The sequence below is a fragment of the Scyliorhinus canicula genome, chromosome 5, assembly GCF_902713615.1.
Source record: "Scyliorhinus canicula chromosome 5, sScyCan1.1, whole genome shotgun sequence".
Taxonomy (NCBI): domain Eukaryota; kingdom Metazoa; phylum Chordata; class Chondrichthyes; order Carcharhiniformes; family Scyliorhinidae; genus Scyliorhinus; species Scyliorhinus canicula.
The window spans coordinates 148,705,962-148,728,018 of record NC_052150.1 but is presented as its reverse complement, the minus strand read 5'-3'; the positions used below and the strand labels follow the sequence as shown (position 1 = coordinate 148,728,018).

The window sequence follows — 22,057 nt, the reverse complement described above, 5'->3', positions numbered from 1 at the left end:
ACCGAGTTTATTCAACCGCTCCTCATAGCTAATGCCCTCCATACCAGGCAATATCCTGGTAAATCCTGGTAAATCTCTTCTGCACCCTCTCTAAAGCCTCCACATCCTTCTGGTAGTGTGGCGACCAGAATTGAACGCTATACTCTAAGTGTGGCCTAACTATTCAGGTGAATGAGGAAGGAGCAGTGCTCCGAAAGCTAGTGTTTGAAACAAACATGTTGGACTTTAACCTGGTGTTGTAAGACGTCTTACTGTTACTGTAATGACATTATTTCTTGTCTCATTCCATGATATAACACATCATTCAGTTAGGCGTTGCACATTTCATTCTCATTCTGATTTGATAACAGGTATCAGAATATCCAACGGACAATTGCAACAGACAGGTCTGAAGACGAGGTCACTGAGGAGATCTCACAATCAAATACAGGTTTGTAAAGTTATCAGATATATTTGTAACAGCAAAGCTAGCTTTGAAAACCCTTGGTATTGCTCCAAGCATAACGTTCAGATATTTTGTTCCCTCAGACATGATTAATACAGTTAAAATGTCCTGGGAACATCAGTTGGATTCTCGCAAGATCCTTTGTTTGCGTCTGTTGTGGTCTTTTGTTTGATAATTTGACATGGCCAACAGTACTTTTGTCCCAGACCATTATTCTATAAAAGTGAGCCATAATCATGTGAAGAAGTCAATGAAATCATATTAATTACTGAAAGTCAGTGATGGATCAGAAAGAAAAATAGTGCAACCGTAGGTTTGGAACTGAATGGATAAAAGATCAAAGAAATCACAGGGGAAATATGAGCTGCTTGTTTCTGTTAGTACCTCATGTGGGGTAATGTACACACTGACAGCCCTGAAACTGCAGCAGTTGGAATTAATCACTTGCATCCTACAGTCACCACAGATGTTTCAGCCATTTTACATCCTGTAACATATGTCCTGATGATTAATGTGTTTGAATCTTGATTGGTACAAGTGTTGGATACAAAGAGCAAAGGGCTCATCTGCAAAAATGTTAAATATTAAAGTGTTGATGCATATACACGAGGGAATTAGGTCTCCAAACATCAAACTATGTTGGCATCTGAGGCAAGTGCTTGATCCATGAAAGCTTTTATCTGGTAGAGTGCGTATCGTTTACAGCACATTTTTATTTTTGATCTTTTACGTAAGTGCAACCTGCATGGAACGTCACCATTTTAGTTTCATTATTCATTCATTCAGGGGATGTAGACATTGCTGGCAAGGCCAGTATTTCCAGCTCATCCTTAGCTGCCCTTGACAATAAGTGAGGAGCTACCTTCTTGAAATGCTACAGTCCATATATTTTTTAAAATTTTGAGTACCCAATCCTTTTTTTCTAATTAAGGGACAATTTAGCATGGCCAATTCACCTACCCTGCACATCCTTTTCAGCTGTGGGGGTGAGACCCACACCATCACAGAGAGAATGTGCAAACTCCACATGGACAGTGTCCCGGAGCTGGGATCGAACCTGGGACCTCGGTGCCGTGAGGCAGCAGTGCTAATCATTGCGCAAAATGTTACAATCCATATGTTGGTCCTCCTGCAATGATGTTAATAGAGAGAGTTCCAGAATTTGGACCCAGTGGCAGTGAAGGAATGGTGGTACACTTCCAAGACAGGATGTTGTGTCATTTGAAGGGGGACTTGGAGGGTGTGGTGTTTCCATGAGCTTTGCTACCCTTGTCCCTCCAGGTGGTAAAGGTCACACTGTTTGGAAAGTGCTGTCGAAGAAGCCTTGATGAGTTGTTGTAGTGCACCCTGTAGATGGCACTGTGTGCTGGAGGTAAAGGGAGTTAATTTTAAAGATGGTGGATGGAGTGTCAATCAAGTGAGCTGCTTGTCCTGGATGGTGTTCAGTTCTCTATAGCTTTGTTGAAGCTGAACCCACCCAGGCAAGAGCACAATATTTCATCACATTCCTGATTGATATCTTGTAGTTGGTGGACAGGCTTTGGGGGGTCAGAATGTGAGTCACTTGCTGCAGAATTCCTACCTCTGACCTACTCCTGTGGCACTGTATTTATGTGGCTGGTCACTTAATGTTTCTGGTCAATAGTAAACGCCAGGATATTAATGTTGGCGAATTTAGTGATCGCAATTCCAATTAATGTCAATGGAGGTGGTAATAGTCTCTGTGCGATTGGCACAGTGGCACAGTGGTTAGCACTGCTGCCTCACAGCGCAAGGACCCTGGTTTGATCCCGGCCCCGGGTCACTGTCCTTGTGGCATTTACACATTCTCCCCGTGTCTGAATGGGCCTCACCCCCACAACTCAAAGATCTGCAGGTAGGTGGATTGGCCAGGCTAAATTGCCCTTTAATTGGAAAAGAAAAGAATTGGGCACTTTAAATTAAAAAAATAAAAAGTAAGACTCTCTGTTGGAGATGGTAATTTCCTAGAAGATGCGTGGTGTGAATGTTATTTGCCTCTTTTCAGCCCAAGCCTGGATTTGTCCAATTCAGTTCTTGCTGCATTTGGTCTCGATTACTTCAATTTGAGGATTGAGAGAGGAATTGAACAATGTGAAATCGTCAGCAAACAGCCACTTCTGACCTTTGTTGGGCTCCTTTTAAGAATTGCATCATCCTTACATCAATGGAATCACTGATGTGCTGGAAGGTTGAGCTCATCCAGAATCTGTTTAGGTGAAATGAGCAGTGACCCAATTCCCACATCCAAAATCTGGCAACCTCAGGACTGAGACCAGGCTGGTTTTTGAGTTTTCATGGACAAGAAATCAGATAGCCTGTCCTTGGCCAAATTCAATTAATAGGAAAATGATACTAATCTTTATTGTCACAAGTAGGCTTACATTAACACTGCAATGAAGTTACTGTGATAATCCCCGAGTCGCCACATTCCGGCGCCTGTTCGGGTACACGGAGGGAGAATTCAGAATGTTCAAATTACCTAACAGCACGTCTTTCGTGACTTGTGGGAGGAAACCGGAGCACCCGGAGGAAACCCACGCAGGCAGGGGGAGAACGTGCAGACTCCACACAGACAGTGACCCAAGCCAGCAACAACAATAACAGTGTATGGGCAGAGATCAGGCAGTTCGGACTATGTTACGTGGGGTTGAGGGTCGTTCAGGTTGACTTGAAGCACTGGGAACTAGACAGGCGTGGCATTTTGAAAATGTCAAATTTTCGAACAATTCCGGTTTTCAGCAGCCGGACTTTGGACCTTAATCTGTAATTTCAAATTATTGACCAAGTTTCTGTCACCAGAATGACTTGTGTGAAAATTGAGAGGAACAAAACCACCTCCAGCAGTAAAACGCATAGCGCCAAATCTTCTTCAATTGGTGTTCAAGCCTTTGTTGTACTTCTAAGGAAAGTTATAATCCTTTGGCTTCTCTGGAACACCCTATGACCTAAATATAAAGTGAAGTTGTCTTTGACACACTCAGTACCCTCAAATAAAATGTCCCATTTTGTTATTGTAAAGTCCTCTTAACTTCAAAATGAATACATTTTTCAGTGATGTTGTACTTCAAGAATAATATCCTACCTCCTCATTTTACTAGAACTGAGACGAGAAGGCTCTTTGTCTCCAGTGAGTTCCCAGAAAGTTAACATGTTATTGCAGTCTCCAACTGTCAAGTTCATCACAAATCCCGAGTTCTTCACTGTGCTGCATTCAAACAATGTAAGTACCCTTTTAAAACCTTGACATTGTTGTATTTCCTGATGACTTAAAACTTAGAAAAGTAGTTTATACCTACATTAAATGGTATTGTGTTGTTTGGCATTGCTATGCTCATAATTTTCTGATGATTTCTGCCGTACTCTCTTTGACTGTTCTATGGTTTTCCTTCCTGTACGATCCAAAACACTGTGCTGTCCATTCTGTATCCATATTTTTATATTCTCCCATTCACTGTGCTTTAATATTGCTTTGGTTATATTTTGCTACTTACACAATCATTGTGCTGTTACATTGCAATAACCTTTGTATTATAATACATTCTGCATCACCTGCCATCCTCTTCAATCCTTCCTTCAATGTCTGAACAGCTCACTCAGCCAAACCATTTGAAGTGGATGGAAAGGCATGGCATACACAAGGCGTATTCTATTCCTTTGTGTAAACTCTTGGAACAACTCACTCGTAGATATTGTACCGTTATCAGAAATCAGAGAATCGTAGTCCATCAGTTGCAGAGACATGGGGCTGGATTCTCCACTTTTGGGATTCTCCGTACGCTGGCAGTGCACCCATGCCCGGGGATTTCCTGATGGCGTGGGGCTGCCCACAATGGGAAATCCCATTGGCTGGCTGGTGGGACGGAGAATCCCACTACTTGCGGGGCACACAACACCAGAAACTGATGCAGTGGGATGGAGAATCCCACCCATGGTGTAGCTTCTCTGTGGGACGGGGAACTGTAGTGTTGCTCATGATGTATAATTCTAACCACTTAAAATGTGCATCCACGATGACTAAAAACATGTGACCAGTGAATGATCAACAAAATCCACATGAATTCTCAACAAAGGATGATCAGGCCACCCCCAAGGATGTAATGGTGCTAGTGGCACCATCTACTGGTTAGATTGAGATGCAGAACAAGATTTCACTTTGTTCTCCAAATCCTGGTCAATGTTAGGCCACCAAACATACGACCTGGCTTGACTTTTAATTCGAGAGCCACCTGGATGAGCCTCATGAATTTCATCCATTACTTGCGAACAACCAGGGGTGGAATGGACATTCTCAACCCCAGAATAGGCAACCATCCTGCACACGTAACTCGGCTTGGCACCTCACATAAGGTTCAACCCACCATCATCCACGATAGATGACAATTCTTGCAAACAGAAATCTTTTAACTTGTGACAGAAAGAGGTAGGTTCTGGGGGTCTCAGGGCAGAAGAGTGAGGAAGACCTGCAGGGGGTGGAGAGTGGGGGATTTGTGTGTCAGCACAGAAGACAGGGGAGGGTGGTCCTGCAGTTTCTGGAACTTAAGAGGGAGTGCACCCAATGGGTGAGGGTTGGTGAACAGTGTTGGATGGGTGGGGGGGTGGTGAGCAGTGTTGGGTGGGCAATGGTGGTGAGTGTCAATGGTGAGCAGTATTGGTTGGGGGAGTGGGGTTGAGCATTTTCAGGGTGGTGAGCAGTGTTGGGTGGGTGGGGGAGGTGGACTGTGTTGGGTGGATAGGGGTGCGGTGAGCAGTGTTGGGTGGGTGGGGGGTGGTGAGCAGTGTTGGGTGGGTGGGGGGGCTGGTGAGCAGTGCTGAGTGGGCGGGGGGTGGTGAGCATTCTCAGGGTGGTGAGCAGCATTGAGTGGGCGGGAGGTGGTCACCAGTGTTGGGTGGGCAGGGGTTGGTGAGCAGTGGCCGGAGGTGGTCACCAGTGTTGGCTGGGTGGGGGTGGTGAGCAGTGGCGGGAGGTGGTCACCAGTGTTGGCTGGGCGGGGGGTGGTGAGCAGTGGCGGGAGGTGGCCAGCAGTGTTGGCTGGGCAGGGGTTGGTGAGCAGTGGCGGGGGTGGTGAGCAGTGGCGGGAGGTGGTCACCAGTGTTGGCTGGGCAGGGGTTGGTGAGCAGTGGCGGGAGGGTGGTGAGCAGTGTTGGCTGGGCGGGGGTGGTGAGCAGTGGCGGGAGGTGGTGAGCAGTGTTGGCTGGGCGGGGGTGGTGAGCAGTGGCGGGAGGTGGCCAGCAGTGTTGGCTGGGCAGGGGGTAGTGAGCAGTGGCGGGAGGTGGTGAGCAGTGTTGGTCTGGGCGGGGGTGGTGAGCAGTGGCGAGAGGTGGTCACCAGTGTTGGCTGGGCAGGGGTTGGTGAGCAGTGGCGGAGGTGTGAGCAGTGTTGGCTGGGCGGGGTGGTGAGCAGTGGCGGGAGGTGGTCACCAGTGTTGGCTGGGCAGGGTTGGTGAGCAGTGGCGGGAGGTGGTCACCAGTGTTGGGTGGGCGGGGGTGGTGAGCAGTGGCGGGAGGTGGCACCAGTGTTGGCTGGGCAGGGGTTGGTGAGCAGTGGCGGGAGGTGGTCAGCAGTGTTGGGTGGGCAGGGGTTGGTGGAGCAGTGGCGGAGTGTGTGAGCAGTGTGGCTGGGCAGGGGTTGGTGAGCAGTGGCAGGAGGTGGTCACCAGTGTTGGGTGGGCGGGGGTGGTGAGCAGTTGGCGGGAGGTGGTCACCAGTGTTGGCTGGGCAGGGGTTGGTGAGCAGTGGCGGGAGGTGGTGAGCAGTGTTGGCTGGGCAGGGGTTGGTGAGCAGTGGCGGGAGGTGGTCAGCAGTGTTGGGTGGGCAGGGGTGGTGAGCAGTGGCGGGAGGTGGTGAGCAGTGTTGGGTGGGCAGGGGTTGGTGAGCAGTGGCGGGAGGTGGTCAGCAGTGTTGGGTGGGCGGGGGTGGTGAGCAGTGGCGGGAGGTGGTCACCAGTGTTGGGTGGGCGGGGGTGGTGAGCAGTGGCGGGAGGTGGTCAGCAGTGTTGGGTGGGCAGGGGTGGTGAGCAGTGTTGGGGTTGTGGTGTGAGATAGAATTTAAAAACAGTGATAATCCCAGAACTGAAGGCAGACATTAAGGGGTGTGTCCCATTACACCTCGCCACACGGCCTCTGATTCCCCTTGATGATAGATTTAGAATGGTGCTGGGACAGAAAGCTCCAAAGATTCCAGGGTAAAAGGATGAGGTGAGAGTTCCAGGAACGGTCAGCAATGTGTATACTTGTATTCCTGCTCCATTGATGACCAAACAATGTGGACCAATATGATCATACTCTCTGAGATTTGATTATAATTTATCTCATATTTTCCTGACAAAGCCTTTAGACATTGGTCTCTGGGAGGGTAAATTGGTCCTGTTACCAATTCCAACTGGGCTGTATTTCAGGAGGTTTCATTGCTCGACCTCCCGCTCCAAATCCCCTGCTTTTACCAATGGTTGCAATCTCATGACAATCTATCAATAATGGCAACCAAAATGCCAAATCCACTGCACTCCAGAAAGCACTCCACATTGTGTGGTTTTTCTAGGGCTACATTACACCCTGGACACATTTCAAAGCTGTTGTCTGGCCAGAGTGAAATTGGAAGTTTGTAACATTTATGTGTTTTGACTGTTGGATTGCTCTCAGGCATTAGGGGCAGCACGGTAGCATAGTGGTTAGCACGAATGCTTCACAGCTCCAGGGTCCCAGGTTCGATTCCCGGCTGGGTCACTGTCTGTGCGGAGTCTGCACATCCTCCCCGTGTGTGCGTGGGTTTCCTCCGGGTGCTCTGGTTTCCTCCCACAGTCCATAGATGTGCAGGTTAGGTGGATTGGCCACGATAAATTGCCCTTAGTGTCCAAAATTGCCCTTAGTGTTGGGTGGGGTTACTGGGTTATGGGGATAGGGTGGAGGTGTTGACCTTGGGTAGGGTGCTCTTTCCAAGAGCCGGTGCAGACTCGATGGGCCGAATGGCCTTCTTCTGCACTGTAAATTCTATGATGATATCTCTGTGAGATACTCCCAACACAATCCAAGAAGTCTGACAACAATGCAAACAAAGAAAATCCTGCTCAAGAAAGTAAAATGAATTGAGTTCATCCCTGTAATGCTGATCCATTATACAAATTGCACTGCAGTATTGGATTCTGAAATGGTTCCTACAGATTGGAGGGTAGCTAATAAAACCCAATTATTCAAAAAGTGAGGTAGAGAGAAAACAGGGAACTATAGATCAGTGAGCCTAACATCGGTAGTAGGGAAGTTGCGAGAATCTATTATCAAGGATTTCATAGCACAGCATTTGGAAAGCATTGGTACAATCAGACAAAAATCAGCATGGATTTACAAAATTTACAAATGCTTGACAAATTTACTAGAATTCTTTGAAGATGTAACTAGTAGAGTTGACCGAGAGAAACAGTGCATGTGATTTATTTAGACTTTCAGAAGGTTTTCAACAAGATTTCACACAGCAAATTACTATGTAAAGTTAAAGTGTATGGGATTATGGGTAGTATCTTGAGATGGTTAGAAAGCTGGTCAGCAGACAGGGAGCAAAAAAGTTGGAATAAATGGGTCTTATCGGATTGGCAAGCAGTGACTAGTGGGGTATCGCAAGGACCTGTGCTTGGACCAATTATTTACGTTATATATTAATGATTGGATGAGGGAATTGAATGTATTATCTCCAAATTTGCAGATGATACAAAGTTGGGTGGGAGGGTGAGCTGTGAGGAGGATGCAGAGATACTTCAGCGGGATTTGGACAGGTTGAATGAGTGGGCACATGCATGGTTGATGCAGTATAATGTGGATAAATGTGAGGTTATCAGGTTTGTTAGAAAAATAGGAAGGCAGATTATTATTTGAATGGGTGTAAAGTGAGAGAGGTGGATACTCAGCGACACCTTGGTGTCCTCGTGCATCAACCGCTGAAAGTGAGCGCACAGGTACAGCAGGCAGTAAAGGAGGCAAATGGTATGTTGGCCTTCACTGTGAGAGGGTTTGAGTATAGGAATAGGGATGTTTTACTACAATTGTATAGGACATTGGTGAAGTCACACCTGGAGTATTATGTGCTGTTTTGGTGTCCTTATCTGAGGGAAGGGTGCTCTTGCTGTGGAGGGAGTGCAGCAAAGGTTTACCAGGCTGATTCCTGGGAATAGGGTACTGCGGTATGATCCAACTCGGTTAGGGCTATATTCATTGAAGTTTAGAAGAATGAGAGGAGATCTCACAGAAATTTATAAAACTCTAACAGAATTAGACAGGATATATTCAGGAAGAATGGTCTCGATGATAGGGGAGTCCAGAACTAGGGGTCATAGTTTGAGGTTAAGGGGTAAACCTTTTAGGATTGAGGTGAGGAGAAATGTCTTCACCCAGAGAGTGGTGAATATGTGAAATTCACTGCCACAGAAAGTAGTTGAGGCCAAAACATTGTGTAATTTTAAAAAGGAGTTAATATAGCTCTTGGGGCTAAATGGATCAAGGGATATGGGTGGGTCAGGGTATTGAACTTGATGATCAGCCATGATCATAATAAATGGCCTGAGCAGGCCCGAAGGGATGAATGGCCTCCTCCTGCTTCTATTTTACATGTATTAATAACTTCAGCTATCATCCATCTGCGCATTTGCTGCATTACATTGATTCTCTTGTTAAGAGTTGTGGATCAGTATTTAAATTTTACTACCAGCAGTGTTCAAATATTTAAAAACTCCCAAAAATTAATTCTGCTGGCACATCGATGATGAAAAGTCAGCTCCTGCAATAAAACACAAGTGTTTGTTTTTAAATAAAAGAGAAATAAATGTAATTCTTGTTGCTTTTATCTAAAATGACAGCACTGCTGTATCACTGAGAGCAAGATTGCAGTGTTGGCAGGCCACTTTAAACCTACAGATGTGTTGCCGATTCCCATATCAGTGCTGATTTCCAGTGCCCTGCACTTAGCTCCAATCAGTTTACAGGAACATGAGCCCATTCCCTGGGCATTTATCACAAATGGCATGCTGGGCTGTGACAGGACCCAGTTAGTTAATCCCTTCCAACACTGTGATGCTCTACATTGTTGCCACCTCCCATTGTGCCCAGTTTGTTCCTGACTGCTATTTGCATTCAGTCATATTCTTCACCAGTATCTCATTAACCAAGTGCAACATGTCTGTTAGTCACGTATATCAAGTGGAATGGAAAAGAGCACAGGGTTTTGAGAGTGGAACACGTCACCGGGTTCAGGTCACATTCCGAATCTGCTAACACTTTATTTCACCTGACACCATCTACTGGTTCCCACATAATACAAAGTATATTAGGATCCATGTTACAATGCAAACAAATTGGTAGCGCTGCAGTATAAATCACACATTACAGTGTATCATGAATCGCATGATATACGATCTCTACATTGTGCCTGATGATACGGTAAGTCTAGTCTGAATTTCACTGAACCTCATGGATCCTATGGACGCAAAGTGAGAAGGGCTCAAGCAGCAGCACATCTCCAGATGTTGATGAACTTGAACATATGGCCCAGGCGGTACTTGAATACTGTACTGAGGGAGAGCTGCACTGTCAAAGATTGCCTCTCAGCTGAGACGGGATGGGACAGCACTTTTCAAAAATGGTGTACATTAATTCTCCTGTGTCCTGACCAACATTTATTCCCCAATCAGAATCAAAAACCTGAATGATTTGTTTATTATCTCATCGCTGTTGTGCGGGGCATTGCTGTATGTAAATTGGCTGTTACACTTTGTTGTATTGAAACAGGGCCTGCTAAAGTACTTAATTGGTTGTAAAACAATTTGGGAAAGCATAATAACATGAAGTACACTATGCAAATGCAAGTTCTTTCTATCTTTCTTAAACCATATTATTTTTATTGCCATTTAACAAACCAAAACTGTATATAGTTCTCTATGTAATACCCTCCTAAGCATCTGTTATCTGCTGGACCATGAACATGATTTGACAGTAAACCACAGCATAAAATGCTACTGCCCTCAGAAAGCAACATAAACAGACACACTCAAACAATTTCTTCCATTGCAGGGTGCCTATCGAATATTTACTAATAGTACTTGCTTGAAGCATATGATACTGAAGATCCGCAGGGATGCCCGTAATTTTGAGCGGTATCAACATAACAGGGACTTGGTGACTTTCCCTGAACATGTTTGCCGATACACAGCTAGAACTGCCTCGAGGATGGGAGATTAAGACAGATCAACAAAGCAAGGTAAGAAAGGCTAGGCCCAAGAGTATGGAGTAATTCTTCAGTTTAGTGTTATTAAATGAATAGCATATATATCTTTTGTATTATCTTGTCAAGTAAAAATGGCCTCTGTGTTAATCTTTCTCCCCCTATCTAACAGCCCTTTCAAAAGGTTTCATTTCCATTATATTTTTGCACTTAGTAAGAGTGCGACATCTTTATAATTTAGAATCCAAGTTATGTGGAGGTCCTGGCCTGGTGCAATTCAGTCTACAATGCTGTATTACTCAATGACTAAATGGGGATAGATTGTACAATTTTAGTGGAATCTTGTACAAAATCAAAATACTGCAGATCTGAAATAAAAATAGAAAATTCTGGAAAAATTCAGCAGGCCAGACAGCATCTGTGGTGAAATAGAGTTATTGGTTGGAATATTCTGGCCCCTCCCACCAGCGGGATATTATTGCGGTCCCACCAAAGTCAATGAACCTTTTTGCTGACTTGACACATCCACTGCAGGGGAACCCGCCTTGCCGAGGCTGAGAAATATCACCCAACATTTCAGGTCAATGACCTTTCATCAGAACCAGTCGATAAGCTCATCGGCAGATAGTTACCAAGCTGCTATCTGCCCGTATTGTCCTGCCATTGATTAATGAAATTGTCGAGATGGATGTCTCTGAGAGCCATATACAGTGACCTTGTCATCCACTTCACAGATGTTAATGGTGGCTGCAGTGCCTCTTTGCCATTGCATCATTATGGCTCTCAGCAGCTCTCCCATTGCTCTCCTCACAGTGGAGACCGCTGGACTCCAATCGAGTAGGCCCGATGCCCTACACTCCAACCTCCAAAGCCCACCCATCTTCAGTAGTTGGACAGTGAAGCGGAGGTAAATTCTTCATTAGTCTCCTCCCATCCTCCACCCTAAGATTGCACGGTGGCCCAATGTCAGAAATGGCACAGGTAGGAAATTCCGAAACAGAGTGACCGCATATAAGGGCATATAAAATGTTTTATTTTACCTTTACTAAAGTTTGCTGACTTCTTTTTTTATGAAAATGGTGGAAATACTCAGCAGAAGTTCTGATGAAAAGGCATGGCCCTGAAATGCTTATGATGTATCTCTCTGCGTTGATGCTACCAGACTTGCTGAGTATTTCCAGCATTTTCTGTTTGTATTTCAGATTTCCATTATTCACCATATTTGCTTGTGCAAGTGAATTATTCTCCTCACTGTTTATATATTTTTGGTTCCAAGACAAATAAGACATTTTGACCCTGCTCCGAACACTGAATGAGTTTTTTTTTTCCGCATCAATAAGGCCTGGCCGAATATGGAAAATAACCAGTTTTTTCTCCATATTTAAAACTGTGATGTAGTGCACCAGCTAGTGTGGTCAGTCTGACACAGAAGACGCTCAGCCAGGACATGATATGGATCATTCTAGGCCCAGTTGGGGTTCAGGAAACAAACAGATTTAAAGTGGATTAGCAGGTTGTGCTTTAAGCAAAGAAGTGCGGAACTAGAACATCCACTATCTGTAAGTCTCACTCTGCAGTGTGCAGGGGAAGAAGTCCCACAGTTGTACATTCCAGAGATTGAGAGGATTCGAGAAGTAGAAAAATGCATGTATAGAACATAGAACAGTACAGCACAGAACAGGCCCTTCGGCCGCTCGATGTTGTGCCGGCAATGATCACCCTACTCAAGTCAACGTATCCACCCTATACCAGTAAGTAACCCAACAGGCCCCCCCATTAACTTAATTTTTAGGACACTAAGGCAATTTAGCATTGGCCAATCCACCTAACCCGCACATCTTTGGACTGTGGGAGGAAACCGGAGCACCCGGAGGAAACCCACGCACACACGGGGACGACGTGCAGACTCCGCACAGACAGTGACCCAGCCGGGAATCGAACCTGGGACCCTGGAGCTGTGAAGCATTTATGCTAACCACCATGCTACTGTGCTGCCCACCTTATTGTCGGTATAATTGTCGGCGAGTCAGTAAGTGAGCCGCTGTGATTTTAGATTTGTCTACTGACTACTCTTTAACTTGATGCTGGTGAGGTGAAATACGGAGAGCCAGGCTGCTGAATTAAACTATGACACAGTGTGTTACTCAGAGTGAATAAATAAACATTAACAAGGAGCAAGTGAGTGGTAGTTGGGGGGGAATTGGACAATAGCGAGACATAGGTCTTTTGTCTGTCACAAAAGGAAACCACAAATGTTGTAACCGCCTCCCAAGTGCTTGAGGAAGGAAGGTTCAGAGCTTCCGGAAAAGCTTTGGAAATGAGAATCGACAGCCAGAGGTCATGACTCATCTTGGGACCATGAAAAAGGAAAGACTACAATTTAGTTAGTTTGCGTAGTTTGAATCAAAACTTGCCTTATAATACGAAAAAGTGGTGAGGGAAAGGAAGAGCTGAGGCACCCTTAGAAATGCATGTCTTAAAGGCGAATTTGGGATGTCTGGGCATTGGGAAAATCCTGAGAAAGACAAAACTGCACGGAAAATTACCTGAACTGAAGTGGCCTTTATGTGGAGAGGATTAATTGTATGGAAGAGGAATATTTAAACTTGTAAGATAGAATGGAGTTCACATAAAGTGGACCAAGGTACTACTAATAATAATAATCTTATTGTCACAAGTAGGCTTACATTAACACTGCAATGAGGTTACTGTGAAAAGCGCTCAGTCGCCATACTCCGGGCCTGTTTGGGTACACTGAGGGAGAATTCAGAATGTCCAAATTACCTAACAGCACGTCTTTTGGGACTTGTGGGAGGAAACCGGAGCACCCAAACCCACGCAGACACGGGGAGAACGTGCAGACTCCGCACATACAGTGACCCAAACCTGGAACTCTGGTACAGGGGACACTGGGGGAGCCAAAGGTTCCACCCTGCCTGGAGCCCAACCACCCAGTGGCTCCCGATCCCCTGGAAGACCACCCCCCCCCCCCCCCCCCCACCCGCCAGTGCCGATATACCTGGGGCGAGATTCTCCGACCCCCCGCCAGGGGGTAGGGGAGAATCCCAGCCCTGGTCCCCGCCAATCCCGCCCTCGCCGTGTCCCGAACTTTCTGCCCCCGAGATTCAGCGGGGGCGGGAATCGCGCCGATCAGCGGCCCCCCATGGCGATTCTCTGACCCGCTATGGGCCAAAGTCCTGCCGCTGACAGGCCTCTCTCGCCGGCGTGGATTAAACCACCTACCTGACTGGTGGCGCGGGCGGGCGCCGGGTCCGGGGGGGGTTGCAAGGGGCGATCTGACACCTGGGGGTGCCCCCAAGGTGGCCTGGCCCGCGATCAGCGCCCACCGATCGGCAGACGGGCCTGTGCCGTGGGGGCACTCTTTTTCTTCCGCCTTCACCATGGTCTTCACCATGGCGGAGGCGGGAGAGACCCCCTCCCCTGCGCATTAGCCGGTATGACGTCAGCAGCCGCTGATGCTCCGGCGCACGCGCAGACTTACGCCGGCCGGCGAAGTCCATTCGGCCATTGCTGGCGTGGCGCTAAAGGCCGTTCACGCCAGCCGGCAGAGTGGGAACCACTCCGGCGTGGTCCAAGCCCCAACTCGACGGGTAGGGGAGAATCCCAGCCCTGGTCCCCGTTTGCGGAGACCAGTGCTAAACAGTGCTCGCTCGGAATCTCCAAGGCACAGGGGTTAGATCCTGCGTCTTTGGGAACTCTGGTGAGCGCATATCAAAGTGCTTCTTAATGCAGTAATTTAATGTACAGATTAGCCGCATAATTGGCGGGATCCAGATCGCGACGTCTCGCAAGATCCCATTAGATTTCACGAGGCGTGGCTAACCGGGTACATGGGCCGGGATTCTCCCCTACCCGGCAGGGTGTGGGGTCCCAGCGGGATGGAGTGGCATCAACCACTCCAGCGTCGGGCCGCCCCAAAGGTGCGGAATTCTCTGCACCTTTAGGAGCCAAGCCCTAACCTTGAGGGGCTAGGCCCGCGCCGGAGTTGTTGGTGCCCCGCCGGCCAGTGTGAACGGCCTTTGGCACCACGCCAGCCGGGGCCGAAAGGACTTTGCCGGACGGCGGAAGTCCGCGCATGTGCCGACGTGTCAGGGGAGGTGGTCACTTCCATGTTCGCCATCGTGAAGACAATGGCGAACGTGGAAGGAAAAGAGTGCCCCCGAGGCACAGGCCCACCCACCGATCGGTGGGCCCCGATCGCGGGCCAGGTCACCATGGGGGCACCTCCCGGGGCCAGATTGGCCCGCGCCCCCCCCCCCCCCCCAGGACCCTGGAGCCCGCCCGCGCTGCCTGGTCCAGCCGGTAAGGTAGGTGGTTTGATTCCCGCCGGCGGTACCGGCATGACAGTGGCGGGACTTCGGCCCATCGCAGGCCGGAGAATCACCGGCGGGGGGCCGCCGACAGGCGCTGCGCGATTCCCGCCCCCGCTGAATCTCTGGTGCCGGAGACTTCGAGAGACAGCAAGGGCGGAATTCGCGCCGGCCCCAAGCGATTCTCCGACCCGGCGGGGGGTCAGAGAATCCCGCCCATGATTTATGGGCCGCATTGCGTCCCATGATTACATGTTTTTTGGCTTTTACTGTAACAAACTAAAATCAACATTGTCTAAAGATGCACTAAATTACAGAAAAGACCCTTGACTTCATAACATGGGCGGAAGCCCCATCCCTCGTTTGCACATTACACCACCTTCTTGCAGAATTACATTCTTTACAGAACTCAGTTCAAAGTTACTCACAACTTCCATTGGGGTGGGCAGCACGGTGGCGCAGTGGGTTAGCCCTGCTGCCTCACGGCGCCGAGGTCCCAGGTTCGATCCCGGCTCTGGGTCACTGTTCGTGTGGAGTTTGCTCATTCTCCCCGTGATTGCGTAGGTTTCACCCCCACAACCCAAAGATGTGCAGGGTAGGTCCAGCAGAGGGCAGCAGAGCAGAGCTACTGATCAGCTGTTCTGGGGAAATTTGCATACGTGCAGTGCGGTCAGCCTAAGTTGAAGGTGAACTGGCGAAGGAGACCCAAGGAGTTTGAGTGAAGACAAGCATCCAGCAGAGGGCAGCAGAGCAGAGCTACTGATCAGCTGTTCTGGGGAAATTTGCATACGTGCAGTGCGGTCAGCCTAAGTTGAAGGTGAACTGCGAAGGGAGACCCGAGGAGTTTGAGTGAAGGCAATCATCCAGCAGAGGGCAGCAGAGCAGAGCTACTGATCAGCTGTTCTGGGGAAATTTGCATACGTGCAGTGCGGTCAGCCTAAGTTGAAGGTGAATCTGCGAAGGAGACCCAAGGAGTTTGAGTGAAGGCAATCATCCAGCAGAGGGCAGCAGAGCAGAGCTACTGATCAGCTGTTCTGGGGAAATTTGCATACGTGCAGTGCGGGTCAGCCTAAGTTGAAGGTGAACTGCGAAGGAGACCCGAGGAGTTTGAGTGAAGGCAAGCATCCAGCAGAGGGCAGCAGAGCAGAGCTACTGATCAGCTGTTCTGGGGAAATTTGCATACGTGCAGTGCGGTCAGCCTAAGTTGAAGGTGGTTTGTGGAGAGGCTGTTGGCAACTGACAGTTAAACCCGAAACACTTCGTGAGTGTTTCCCCACCCTACCTCCTCCTCTAACCAACCCCCCCACCCCACGGTGGTTGGGAAGCGGGAGCAGGGGCCTGTCGTGAAGGTGAGTGAGTGCCTTTAAATTTGCTTACCTTTGAGCGGGAGCAGGGTTTGAGGTAATATCAGGTAAGCTCTTCCTTTCTTTTCGTTTTCTTGTTTTTTTTTTTTTAATCTAGAGGTGATGTCAGGGAAGGCAGTACAATGCTCCTCCTGCAGAATGTTTGAGGTGAGGGACGCCGTCAGTGTCCCTTCTGATTTCATCTGTGGGAAGTGCACCCAACTCCAGCTCCTCAAAAACCGTGTTAGGGACCTGGAGCTTTGAGCTGGATGAACTTCGGATCATTCGGAGGCAGAGGGGGTCATAGATAGGAGCTTCAGGGAAGTAGTTACACCAAAGACTGGAGATAGATGGGTAACTGTAAGAGGGACTGGGGAAGAAGCAGTCAGTGCAGGGACCCACTGCGGTCGTTCCCCTGAGTAACAAGTATACCGTTTTGGATACTTGTGGGGGGGACGACTTACCAGGGGTAAGCCATGGGGTACGGGCCTCTGGCACGGAGTCTGTCCCTGTTGCTCAGAAGGGAAGGGGGGAAAGGAGTAGAACATTAGTAATTGGGGACTCAATAGTCAGGGGCACAGATAGGAGATTTTGTGGGAGCGAGAGAGACTCACGTTTGGTATGTTGCCTCCCAGGTGCAAGGGTACGTGATGTCTCGGATCGTGTTTCCGGGTCCTTAAGGGGGAGGGGGAGCAGCCCCAAGTCGTAGTCCACATTGGCACTAACGACATAGGTAGGAAAGGGGACAAGGATGTCAGGCAGGCCTTTAGGGAGCTAGGATGGAAGCTCAGAGCGAGAACAAACAGAGTTGTTATCTCTGGGTTGTTGCCCGTGCCACGTGATAGTGAGATGAGGAATAGGGAGAGAGAGCAATTAAACACGTGGCTACAGGGATGGTGCAGGCGGGAGGGATTCAGATTTCTGGATAACTGGGCTCTTTCTGGGGAAGGTGGGACCTCTATAGACAGGATGGTCTACATCTGAACCTGAGGGGCACCAATATCCTGGGGGGAGATTTGTTAGTGCTCTTTGGGGGGGTTTAAACTAATTCAGCAGGGGCATGGGAACCTGGATTGTAGTTTGGGGTACGGGAGATTGAGAGTATAGAGGTCAGGAGCACAGATTTGACTTCGCAGGAGGGTGCCAGTGTTCAGGTAGGTGGTTTGAAGTGTGTCTACTTCAATGCCAGGAGTATACGAAATAAGGTAGGGGAACTGGCAGCATGAGTTGGTACCTGGGACTTCGATGTTGTGGCCATTTCAGAGACATGGATAGAGCAGGGACAGGAAGGTTGTTGCAGGTTCCGGGGTTTAGGTGCTTTTAGTAAGGCTCAGAGAAGGGGGCAAAAGAGGGGGAGGTGTGGGCTGCTAGTCAAGGACAGTATTACGTGGAGGAAAGGATGCTAGATGGGGACTCTTCTTCTGAGGTAGTATGGGCTGAGGTTAGAAACAGGAAAGGAGAGGTCACCCTGTTGGGAGTTTTCTATAGGCCACCTAATAGTTCTAGGGATGTAGAGGAAAGGATGGCGAAGATGATTCTGGAAAAGAGCGAAAGTAACAGGGTAGTTGTTATGGGAGACTTTAACTTTCCAAATATTGACTGGAAAAGATATAGTTCGAGTACATTAGATGGGTCATTCTTTGTACAATGTGTGCAGGAGGGGTTTCCTGACACAATATGTGACAGGCCAACAAGAGGCGAGGCCACATTGGATTTGGTTTGGGTAATGAACCAGGCCAGGTGTTAGATCTGGAGGTAGGTGAGCACTTGGAAACAGTGACCACAATTCGGTGACCTTTACGTTAGTGATGGAAAGGGATAAGTATACCCCGCAGGGCAAGAGTTATAGCTGGGGAAGGGCAATTATGATGCCATTAGACATGACTTAGGATGTGTTGGTTGGAGAAGTAGGCTGCAAGGGTTGGGCACACTGGATATGTGGAGCTTGTTCAAGGAACAGCTATTGCATGTTCTTGATAAGTACGTACCAGTCAGGCAGGGAGGAAGGGGTCGAGCGAGGGAACCGTGGTTTACCAAAGAAGTGGAATCTCTTGTTAAGAGGAAGAAGGAGGCCTATGTGAAGATGAGGCGTGAAGTTTCAGTTGGGGCGCTTGATAGTTACAAGGAAGCGAGGAAGGATCTAAAGAGAGAGCTGAGACGAGCAAGGAGGGGACATGAGAAGTCTTTGGCAGGTAGGATCAAGGAAAACCCAAAAGCTTTCTATAGGTATGTCAGGAATAAAAGAATGACTAGGGTAAGAGTAGGGCCAGTCAAGGACAGTGGTGGGAAGTTGTGTGTGGAGGCTGAGGAGATAAGCGAGATACTAAATGAATACTTTTCGTCAGTATTCACTCAAGAAAAAGATAATATTGTGGAGGAGAATGCTGAGACCCAGGCTATTAGAATAGATGGCATTGAGGTGCGTAGGGAAGAAGTGTTGGCAATTCTGGACAAGGTGAAAATAGATAAGTCCCCGGGGCCGGATGGGATTTATCCTAGGATTCTCTGGGAAGCCAGGGAAGAGATTGCTGAGCCTTTGGCTTTGATTTTTAGGTCATCATTGGCTACAGGAATAGTGCCAGAGGACTGGAGGATAGCAAATGTGGTCCCTTTGTTCAAGAAGGGGAGTAGAGATAACCCCGGTAACTATAGGCCGGTGAGCCTAACGTCTGTGGTGGGTAAAGTCTTGGAGAGGATTATAAAAGATACGATTTATAATCATCTAGATAGGAATAATATGATTAGGGATAGTCAGCATGGTTTTGTGAAGGGTAGGTCATGCCTCACAAACCTTATCGAGTTCTTTGAGAAGGTGACTGAACAGGTAGACGAGGGTAGAGCAGTTGATGTGGTGTATATGGATTTCAGTAAAGCGTTTGATAAGGTTCCCCACGGTCGGCTATTGCAGAAAATACGGAGGCTGGGGATTGAGGGTGATTTAGAGATGTGGATCAGAAATTGGCTAGTTGAAAGAAGACAGAGAGTGGTAGTTGATGGGAAATGTTCAGAATGGAGTTCAGTTACGAGTGGCGTACCACAAGGATCTGTTCTGGGGCCGTTGCTGTTTGTCATTTTTATAAATGACCTAGAGGAGGGCGCAGAAGGATGGGTGAGTAAATTTGCAGACGACACTAAAGTCGGTGGAGTTGTAGACAGTGCGGAAGGATGTTGCAGGTTACAGAGGGACATAGATAAGCTGCAGAGCTGGGCTGAGAGGTGGCAATGGAGTTTAATGTGGAGAAGTGTGAGGTGATTCACTTTGGAAAGAATAACAGAAATGCGGAATATTTGGCTAATGGTAAAATTCTTGGTAGTGTGGATGAGCAGAGGGATCTCGGTGTCCATGTACATAGATCCCTGAAAGTTGCCACCCAGGTTGATAGGGTTGTGAAGAAGGCCTATGGTGTGTTGGCCTTTATTGGTAGAGGGATTGAGTTCCGGAGCCATGAGGTCATGTTGCAGTTGTACAAAACTCTAGGTACGGCCGCATTTGGAGTATTGCGTACAGTTCTGGTCGCCTCATTATAGGAAGGACGTGGAAGCTTGGAACGGGTGCAGAGGAGATTTACCAGGATGTTGCCTGGTATGGAGGGAAAATCTTATGAGGAAAGGCTGATGGACTTGAGGTTGTTTTCGTTAGAGAGAAGAAGGTTAAGAGGTGACTTAATAGAGGCATACAAAATGATCAGAGGGTTAGATAGGGTGGACAGCTGAGAGCCTTCTCCCGCGGATGGAGGTGGCTAGCACGAGGGGACATAGCCTTAAATTGAGGGGTAATAGATATAGGACAGAGGTCAGAGGTGGGTTTTTTACGCAAAGAGTGGTGAGGCCGTGGAATGCCCTACCTGCAACAGTAGTGAACTCGCCAACATTGAGGGCATTTAAAAATTTATTGGATAAGCATATGGATGATAAGGGCATAGTGTAGGTTAGATGGCCTTTAGTTTTTTTCCATGTCGGTGCAACATCGAGGGCCGAAGGGCCTGTACTGCGCTGTATCGTTCTATGTTCTAGGTGGATTGAACACGATAAATTGCCCCTTAATTGGGAAAAAAATTAATTGGGTACTCTAAATTAAAAAAAAACTTCCATTGGGGTCGTTTCTCCCTATTCCACTGAGTTGTAATGTCCAGTGCCCGTCAGAAGGGTTAATAAGACGTAGGACGCCATTCGGCCCATCCAGTCTGCTCTGCCATTCAATCATGGCTGATACGTTTCTCATCCCCATTTACCTTAGCCCTTTTTATTACTTTTTTAGTAACCCTTGTTTATGTTAAGAAAGTTTCTCAATCTTCCAGCCTGCCACTGGCCTTTGCAACATGGTATAACTAACTTTTTGCTGTTATATTGTCCTTAACTATGGATGCCTTTTTACCCCTTTTGCCATCTTTCTTCCTCTCTGGAATATATTTTAGGTGTGAGTAATTGAGCATCTCCTTAAATATTGAGCATCTCCACTGCTCATCAGCTGAGCTAACTTTTTTTTAAATTACCTTTTCAGAGTTACAAAGCCAGAGCTCAGAGTGGGGAGAGGGGCGAACTCCTAATCCAGCCCCTTGCCTGCTCCAAAAACCAATTCAAATTGAATCCAATTCATGGTCCCCACAAGAGAGACATACCAGATCTTAGCCATTTAGCCTTCCTGCCCACTCTCCTCAGGACAAATCTGTCCTCATGCCTATGTAATTATCTTTGTTGAATTCCAGAACGCTAGTGTGGGACTTTTTTCTCGCCCCCAAATTGAATTTTGAATTCTATATTACTATATTACTATGGTCACTATTCCCTAGAGCAGTCATTTTCAAACCCAGAGTCACGGCCTGCAGGTGGGACGCGGGCAGGTGTTGCGAGGGTCATAGGGCCATGCGTTGCAGTGTTCCCGACCAGGGGGCCACGTGTGTGGCGTTCCCAATTACAGAAAGTGAATCTGAGAGGCCGGCCCGCGGATCTGTGGGTTCCGATCGTGGGCCAGACCCCATCGGAGCCCCCGGGCAATCAACCTACCCTGCACATCCTGTAGGATTGTGGGGGTGACACTCACGCAGATACGGTTAGCAGTGTCTTTAAACTTGCATAGATTCTGTCTCTTCAACCAGATAATGTGCTCCCACCTGCATTTTGGCCCGGTGGCTAATAGAGAACAATCGATTTCCCTGGCTGTTTCTCTCTCTCTCTCTCTCTGTCCAGGGTCTCTGAGTTAGTAAATCTGAGAATCTGTTAATCTGCTGGCAGCAATGCCATCTGCTTCTCTCTTTGTGTTCAGGTGTGAAAGCTGACACTGGGCTTCAATCGGGCTTTACCTAGGTCCCCAGTTCCCATGGCAACCAGGTCATATGGCTTGTCATCAGACAGAACTGGTAGGAGGTTACTTAATCCATTTTACGTTAAATTAAAAGAAGACAGTTTTAAACATAAACATCTTATAAACCCTCACATTCATAACAATCTACACTAATACTAGAACAGCATTGTCCAGTACACTCGCCACATGGTCCAGTTAGTGTGTTAAGTCACAGTAGTATGTCTGAGTACGAGTGTTAATTCATTTGACTGCTATTTATCATCTGTTCCTAACTGACCAAGTTTGCCATTCGGCTGAAGTCACATATCTGTTGGACAACGACTATCTTTGTCAGTTCAGTTGCTGGAAGCTGAAGGGTCACTTGCTCAATGGAACAAGAAAAATAGTCCTGCCATTTGTTCTAAATGATTATCAT

At 47.7% G+C, this 22,057-nt stretch overlaps 1 protein-coding gene and 1 long non-coding RNA gene across 2 annotated transcripts in view; one reads left to right on the top strand and one right to left on the bottom strand.

The window, feature by feature from the left end:
• LOC119966320 (E3 ubiquitin-protein ligase HECW1-like) overlaps positions 1-22,057 on the top strand; it is a 664,661-nt gene that overhangs the window by 441,650 nt on the left and 200,954 nt on the right. Inside the window, 4 exon segments of the mRNA XM_038797802.1 lie at positions 351-430; positions 3,565-3,686; positions 10,516-10,629; positions 10,631-10,702. Of these exon segments, the coding sequence (XP_038653730.1) occupies positions 351-430; positions 3,565-3,686; positions 10,516-10,629; positions 10,631-10,702 (388 nt within the window).
• Positions 1-22,057, bottom strand: part of LOC119966324 — a 182,506-nt gene that overhangs the window by 73,357 nt on the left and 87,092 nt on the right. The window lies entirely within an intron of this gene.